The sequence below is a fragment of the Polistes canadensis genome, unplaced genomic scaffold, assembly GCF_001313835.1.
Source record: "Polistes canadensis isolate GaletaPanama2010 unplaced genomic scaffold, ASM131383v1 scaffold_152, whole genome shotgun sequence".
Classification (NCBI taxonomy): Eukaryota; Metazoa; Arthropoda; class Insecta; order Hymenoptera; family Vespidae; genus Polistes; species Polistes canadensis.
Genome location: NW_014569699.1, coordinates 221,398 through 230,296, shown reverse-complemented (window position 1 = coordinate 230,296; position 8,899 = coordinate 221,398). Strand labels below are relative to the sequence as shown.

Below are 8,899 nucleotides of genomic sequence, written 5' to 3'. Positions count from 1 at the left end.
TATAATATATATATTTTATTAATCATTATTTTGTTTGTTTCACGTAGAAAAAAAGAAAAAGAAAAAAATATGTGTAATAGGGTATATATGTTTTAAATAAGATTTAAAAATAGAGAACTAATGTGCTTTAGGAATGTTTCAGGAACGTTTTCTTAACCCAAAATTAATCATTATGGGTCATCGTCCTCGTCGTCGTTGTCATTATCATCATCATCATCATCATCATCATCATTATTATTCATAACTAACCAACTCGGAATTATTTCGTTCAATCGTGTGTATATTCTATATATATAATTAATATTTTATATGTCAATTTGAAAATTATCAACAGATTGCTTAATTAATTTTAATTAAATATAAAACCATTTTTTTCTTTATTATTTTCTAATTACTTGCTTCAATTTAGGATTGGGAGGGGGTGGGGGCTGGGAAAAAAAATATCAAGAGAGAGTCGATGATGCATGTAAGGACAAGTATCAAAAAGATTAAATAATAACGACACGTTGGAAATGTTTTGCAGGTGTTCCAGAATTGCATATCAGGGCTTTTATAGTTACACGTTTTTAATGTTTTGATGTTGCAGCTGCACATTGGCAAGAATACTCGACAACGGGAGATGCAATTATGGTTGATCAGTATACAACAATTGTTAATTTGAATGATCAACAAAATCAGCAACAACATCAACAAGAACAGCAACAACAAGAACACCAGCAACAACGACAAGGTCATATTTGCAAAACTTGTGGAAAAACTTATAAACAAAGGACTGCACTTTGGCGTCATTTTACATACGAATGTGGCAAAAGTCCTCGATTTCAATGTCCTTATTGTCGTTACAGGACGAAACAACGTCCTAACATGTACTCTCATATCAAACACAGACATTACGGTTTAGAGATATATGTTATCGATTTAGGAAATAAATCTAATTGATTTTTTCAAATCCATCGTTTAAGTGTAAATTCTGTAAAATTCTTCTCGCAATTTGTTCCTATTTATTTTATGACGATTAGAGATATAAGTGTGTGTGTGTGTGTGTGTGTGTGTGTGTGTGTTTGTATATGCATGCGTGTGTGCGTCCTTGCGCATGTTTACGAATTAAAATCAGTATTATTAGGATAAAGAATAATCGATAAACCAAAGTTTTTAAGAGCTTTTACATATCCTGTACAAACTTTGTTAAATATATTCCTATCGTTTCATTATTTTTATGAACACAACGTCTAATTTTATTTGAACTTTACGTAGTAATACGTAAAATGGAGGATGGTTCTGAAAAGTTCCAAGATCGTTTGAGAACAAAAAAAAAATGGAAATAATCCCTTCGACAACTTTTTCGGATTACAATATTTTTTCTTTACCAGATCGTTCGAAGCAAGCTTTAAAAGTTTCGAATAAGAATGATTAGTTTGTTTCCTCTCCTCTCATTTCTTCCCTTTTTCATTATATTTAATAACTTTTTTTTTATGAGCTTGGTAGATTTAAGTGTGATGATACCAAAAGTTGTATATTAGTTAGTTTTTTTTTGTAATAATGCATTTGTATATAACATTTATATATTATATATATTATATATAATATATATATTAAATGTTATATTACTACTATGTGTTGTTTTAATAATTTTTTTTTTTTTTTGTTCAAGTATAACAATCGTTTGTTTTCCCCCTTTTTTTGTGTTGTGTTTTCAATGTTAATAAAAATTTATATTTATATATTAACGTTAAATAAATGAAGATTAATATAAGATCTTCTATCGACTAACATATGTATATATATATTTGTTTTACTTGTTTAATCTGTTTCAGTATTATTCAATTATAACAATAACAAGACCATCAACATCAACAACATCAAGAGCGAGGACAAGAGCGAGGACAAAAGCAACGTACACGTGATCGAGTATCGTTGCATTCATTGCGACATTCCATATTCATCGCCGACCCATTTGAAACGTCACTTGACGAAAGGTTGCAACATGGATAAGACATTACCGTTAACAATTCGAAGGAATATATACGCTACTAGATCGAGAAATTTCATATGCAACAATTGTTGCACCGGTTATAAGAACAAACGTTCGTTGTACACACATTTGCGTGACGTTTGCGGATTTGAACAAAGATTTCTTTGTCCGTATTGTACCCTCAGAAGCAGACACCGATCTAATGTTATAATTCATATCAAACGACGACACGAAGGACAGAAACCTTTTGTAATCAATGAACAAGAGAAAATGAAATAATTCTTTTCTTTTCTTTTTATATTATTATTAATATTATTATTATTATTATTATTATTATTATTATTATTATTATTATTATTATTATTATTATTATTATTATTACCTTCATGCTCTAGTCACCTTGATCTCATCTAAATTGCACGCATTTCTACATATGTAATTATATATAATTATATATATATTGTATTCCACATTAAATTTAATAATAAATCTTAGTGATATTGTAAATAAACGAGATATGAAAATAATTTCAATGGAAATTTGAATATGACTCTTGTTTCCTTTGTTTTCTTTTTTCTTTTTTTTCTTTTCTCTTTTTTTTTTCTTTTTTTTCTTTTTTTTCCTCCTATCCCTCCTAATAAATTAATTAATTAAAGCAAAAGGGAGAGAGCGAAATTTGGTAAAATAAAACGTTTATTCAAATTTTATCTTCTGTGCAGATTTTATTTAACTTACATGAATATCTTATTTTTGTTTGTTTTAGGCTAATCATCATTCTGCGTTTATATCAATACCACCGAAGAAGATTTTAAATTCGTCGGATAATAAAAATATCATCGATTAATCGACAGTTCATCGATATTATCTCAAAGATTATAATTATTATCCTAAGAAAGAAAAGATTATCATTTTTTTTCTTTCTTTATTTTTTTCTTTTTAATGATCATACGTGTATCGTTGTACGTATTTTGTTGATTTGTTCAATAAATAAATCTCAAGTGTTTTTCGACGATTCGAAACACTGCAAAAATAAAAAAAAATAAAAAACTCATCCCCCACATACACATGTACACAGACAACAAAACACTTATATTATTTTTTTATTTTGTTATTTTTTTTTTTTTTTTCCAGTAAGGTGTCCAAGATCGCGGTAAGATTCCCCAAGAGAGGAATCAATATATTTTTTTCATTTTTCATACATATATAATATATATATGTCAACCTTTTTATTATTTGAATGATTTTTCTTGATATTATCTAATATATAATAATTTGTATATTTCCTTGTTTCACATTTTTCTTTTTCATCCATAGCTTATGCCGAGAATTGATGCTATATGATTCGCATGAGTTACTATACGAAAATCAATTGGACACGTGTCTTCTTTCAATTTTTTCTCTCTCTCTTCCCCTTTAGTTAAAAATCTTATTTTAACACTTTGACGTCCGGCATTTGTCCGATACATTTGTTTGTGTCACCGGACGGCATAGTGTTAAAATTAATAAACGTAATTTTTGTTACAGAAACTAACAATGATAAACAACAACAACAACAACCCGAGGAAGAAGAATCCTCGTCTAATACTGAGAAGATCGATTGGAATTTGGATAATGAAAAAACTAATGCTACCACTACTTCGACAACTACACAATTGGAACAAGCCATTGGTTCGGGACAGGATATTACCTGTACCCGTAAGTATAATTATAATATTTCAAAAATAATTAAAAGTTTAGTTTGTGTTTTCGTATTTTTCAATGCAATCGTTCAAAAAAGGATTTTTGTTATAAATCAAATAATTCGTTGAAGCGTGGAGGTGATTGTATTTATAATACTGTTAATAAACATATCTTTGTAGTTGTCAGTTAAATATTTCATTTACAGAATATCGAACAGTTGTGTTCGTTAAAGTTTTTCTTGAAATTTAAATCTTTAGTTCTTGTTTAGTCTCAATAAACTATCAATTACTTCAATGAAAAATCGAATATTTGGTATTATTCTTATATATGTTATTAATAGTTTTGACAATGCGAATTGTGACATTCTTTAATTTCGGTAACACACACACATATATATATATATTGAAATCATGTTCATTATGCATTATATCTATAAACGTTAATAATTTATTTTGTTTACTAGCCCGAGTCTCGTTTTTGCCCCGTTATTATTTCGGTATAATAAAATTTTCTAATTTATAGAATGTGTTTTTTCTAAACTTACAAAGTTTATTATTTAAATCGAATAATTTGTTGAATATCACAATGTTTTTCTCGTCGAATAATTCTTATGAGAGATATTAAAACAATATTTTGGAACAATAATTAAATTGGAAAAGTTATTTTAGAATTAAAATCAAATAAAATCCTGTTTTATTATTTTGTTTCAGAAGTATTTGCACGAGAATTATTGCGAGATAATCAATCATCCCCAAATTCTCAAGACGCCACTCGTTGTTACAGTTGTCAATCATGCGGCAAGAGTTTCACGCGTGCCAGTATATTGCAAGCTCACGCATATTACAGATGCCACTTGAATCCTGTCTCACAATTGTACAAGTCTGGGAAAATTAGTCGTTTTTCTTGTTACGCTTGTGGATCCAGTTATTCTAGGCAAAACAGTTTGATGTGGCACGTACGCCACGAGTGCGGTAATCCCCAGAAATGCAAGGATTGTGGTAAAACCTTTTTGTATAGGTCGAGTTTGTACAGGCACAGAAACCGTGGTTGCAATAGTTTTCATCACATCAAGGATTTGGCAAAACCTGTGGTATCCAATAATGATCTTGCTCAAATTGAAATCGATGCTACGATAACCGGTGAACTTGTTCTCGATCCAGTCTCCGTTTGAATTTTTCATTTCGATTATCTTTGTCTCTTTCTTCTTCTTATTTTCTTTTTTATTTGGAATCTTATTTTTTTTTTCCTTTTGTTTTCTTTTGGCATTTTTATCGTTGTTGTTATTGTTGTTGTTGTTGTTGATGTTGATGTTGTTGTTCAGATGATACACCACAATATTAAAACCAGATGATTACACACTGCAACAGGAAATTCCTGATTAAAAAAAAAAAAAAAACATAAATGAAAAAGAAATAATAATAATAATGTATGCAAAATAACACAGATTCTTTTTACTATGCATAAGTCCTATTATGTAAAAATAATTCGATTCGTATATATATAAAAAATATATATATATATTATGGATGATAATTATTGATTAATATTATTATGTACATTGTCGATTATACTTTGTTTTGTTAATTTCTGTTTAGATAAATTTTCTTTTAGAACATTTATAGAAACTGACTTTCGCCGTTTTCTTGTAAGATACGTTTTCTGATGTTATATTATAAAACAAATGTTGTTTCAAACTAATGAACAATTTTTACGATCTACAGGGGGTTACGTAAGAAGAATGGATAGAAGCCATAAAAACAATGAAAACAATTGACATTTGACTTTGTTTTAAAGTTATATTAATAATTTTGTGTTTAAATAATTCTCGATGGTTTGTCTTCGTAAAAAATTATATATTAAAAATAATGAGCACACAGTTTTTATTCAAATTTATTAAAATAAAAATCCAATCAGTGTAATAATGAACAAACACACACACACATACGGCAAATAGAAAATATTGAAATACTTCTTTTAAACACTGAAATAATTAAATTAATTTAATATTTATCAACTAGAACATGAAATATCTACTTAACACAGTGCAATGTTTAGAAATACAAACCAGGGATTATCATTTTGAACATTTTCTAATAGAAATGAACTATCACGGATTATTGGGAAACATAAAATTATTTATAATTTTAAAACAGGTACAAATAAAACACATTTTTTTATTGTTTTGTGTTCCCTGTTCATACTACTGAACACCCTGCTTATTGTTTAAGTATTTCTTTTAAATATTATATCTATCTATCTATCTATCTATCTATCTATATATATTTATATAGGTGAATTTTCCTAATTAATTATTGTATAATTTAAATTTAGGTATATTATTGTAGGATAATTTTTTCGTGTGAATTATGTATCTACGAATTTATTATTCGACTTTATAATTACTATTATTATTATTATTATTATTATTATTATTACTATTACTATTAATTGATCTTTAGTACGTGCATTTAAACAAGATTTAATATTACTTTTTCCTCTTTTTTCTTTTCTCCTCCTATTTTTCTTTCTTCCTATTCGTTCAACATTCTTTCTTACTTTTTTTTTTATTTTTTTTTTTTTTTATTTTTTGTTTTTTAGATACAAGATACGCTGCTTATCCTTCACTAGGAAAATATTACTATTATAATAAATAATCTTCTGTCACGATAGTATATAGAAAAACTATTGATTTAATATGTGTGTAGAATTACGACTAACTTGCGTAAAAATTACGCTTTAGTTATCGAAGTTATTGTTTCTTCATCTTAAATTAATGAACGTTGTTCTTTACTTGTTTTTATTCTTCTTTCTTTTCTTTTTTCTTCCTCTTTTAAATAAACACATTATCTTCATGTAATTTTAAAAACCAACAATGTGATTGTAACGAATAATAATAATAATAACAATCGATACACATATATATATATTTTAATGTTCGAACATTTGGGATGAAATTTATTTAAATGATACAAAAGTTATTAACCCCTTTTTAAACAGTCTCGAACAATGTCTTACGAATAAATAATAATTAGGATAACGAATAATAAAGATTTGTTAAAAATCCAAGAAAATTATTATTCCCATATATTTCGCAGATGAAACAATTTTTATTTACAGCAAAATAAATACCAATGATAATTTGATATCTATCTAACGATATTTGTTTTCTTTTTAATTATTGTTTCAGGTATCTATCGATGTCAAGCTGATTCGAAAAGAAATTATAATTGTAAGTATTGCGGAAAGGGTTTCACATTACTGGGACGTCTTAAATTTCATCAAAAAAGCAACTGTTATTGGAACCCACGTGCAACCTGTCATCAACTACCAAAAACGAGACCGTATTCCTGCATCCAATGTGGATCATGTTATTCGAAACATTCCAATCTGTTGTTTCACATAAGACATGATTGTGGAAAAATGCAGAAATGTCCGGCATGTGGGAAAACGTTTCTACATAGTAGTAGTTTAAGGAAACACAGACGACGTAATTGTTGTATATTACAAACTAATTAATTATTTATTGACAAACAATTAAAGTTTGTTTGTTAAATATTAATCGTTCGTGTGTCATCATTAATTATAGATGATACATATACGTACTGTTCTTATCAGTTACAGTACTGATTTTTGAGTATTTCTTTATTGGTTACATTTCGAATGTATTATAGCATTTAATTAATACTCATTAAATCGAAAATAAGAAAATTAATACCCATTTTGTTGTACCATTTGAAAAATTGTTAATGGTATTATGTATCAAAACTTACATATATATACCTAATTATAATATTATATATAGTTGTGTCTATAAAATAATTTAAATTAATAAACTATTAAACAAGCATCATCAGATAAATATCTGTTTTCATTGGGTTGTCAACGTTAATTCTATTTTATTCATTGGGAATAACAGGGAAATACGTTATTTCAATTAGTTTTTCGTTTTCTCTTGTCATTCCTAATGGGTAAGATGGAACAAAAATGTTTTACAACTCAGTACTTAAACACATTCCTCGTTTGGTTGACAATTTATTTAATTTATTATATGCTTGTTATTAAAATATCAATTATATTTTATTATTTGTATATTATTTCGAACGATTAAAAAAAATTCACACGTCTATATATTCCTCTTTTTATTCCTTATATTTTATTTGTAAATAAATTATTACTTGTCTGAGAAAATAAAAAAAGGCCTATGTCATTTATTTTTGTTGAAACAAACAAACACACACGACGCATGTACGATTGCAAGAAAGAAGAATGATTTTTCAACTTGAACAAGAAGAAGAAGAAAAATAATATTAATAATAAGAAGAAGAAGCAGAAGACAAGAACTGTTGAAGAAGATTGATTGATCATGGAACGCTATAAACGTTACTTTTTTTTTTTCTTACATCAAGAACTCAAACAATTGGAAAATCCTGATCTGCTACACTATTAGAAAATCTTCATACACATGGATATTGTTTGGATTTGACGTTACACGGAAAGAAACTCTATCATAGAAATGAAACCTAAATTCACGAATATAAAATATCACTACGAAGAAAACAATGAAAATTTTGATTTATGTAATTAAATTAATTGCACAACACAGAACAAAATTAACAAATTTTTTTTTTTTCCCTTTCATTCTTATTTACCAAACGTAAACCTAAAAACATTATCTAGTATCGATTATTTAAGAACAAAATTATTATTCTTTGATTTTATACCAAAAAGAAAAAAAACGGCCCATTTTTTCTTTTTTTCTATTCGTAACATTGTAGAAACTCAACAAATTAATAATTGACAATTATTATTGTTATTAACAACGATACATATAATTAAATCAGGGTTTCTTAAATATTTTCCCCTCCTCTTCCCCCATAGGGCCGCCCTTTCCCTCAATTTACCCCAAAAACAAAAACATTTCTACTACTATCCCGTATCATAAATTCTACATTACCTTCCCTTTAATTAAATAATAATCACACAGACGTGACAAAACCCGGTGTCCCAGAATTATCGAGAAACTTTGATTTAAAATGAACATCCAAAAATTTGCGTCCGAGTCCGAGTAGGGTTGGGGGGGAGGGGGTGATTTTTAAACACATCCTAACGTTTTGAGAAACCCTGATAAAAGAAAAAAAAAAGGAAAACATATAATAGACCTTAATTAAACGAATAATAATAATAATAATAATAATAATAATAATAATAATAATAATAATAATAATAATAATAATAATAATAATATTA

The 8,899-nt window shown here is 27.1% G+C and overlaps 1 protein-coding gene across 42 annotated transcripts in view; it reads left to right on the top strand.

Annotated features, from left to right (window-relative positions):
- The window catches only part of LOC106788730 (longitudinals lacking protein, isoforms A/B/D/L-like), a 267,171-nt gene that overhangs the window by 43,457 nt on the left and 214,815 nt on the right, over window positions 1-8,899 (top strand). The window contains exons 7-8 of one of the 42 annotated variants that reach the window (XM_014752230.1): window positions 3,497-3,667; window positions 4,366-5,048. The exons of 37 other annotated variants lie outside the window; for them this stretch is intronic. In XM_014752230.1, coding sequence (XP_014607716.1) covers window positions 3,497-3,667; window positions 4,366-4,823 — 629 coding nt within the window. In that variant the 3' untranslated portion in view covers window positions 4,824-5,048. Of the gene's footprint in view, window positions 1-586; window positions 955-1,814; window positions 2,267-3,496; window positions 3,668-4,362; window positions 5,049-6,839; window positions 7,498-8,899 lie in introns of those variants that run through there. 4 more of the 42 variants (XM_014752228.1, XM_014752269.1, XM_014752242.1 and 1 more) reach the window with 4 other exon arrangements.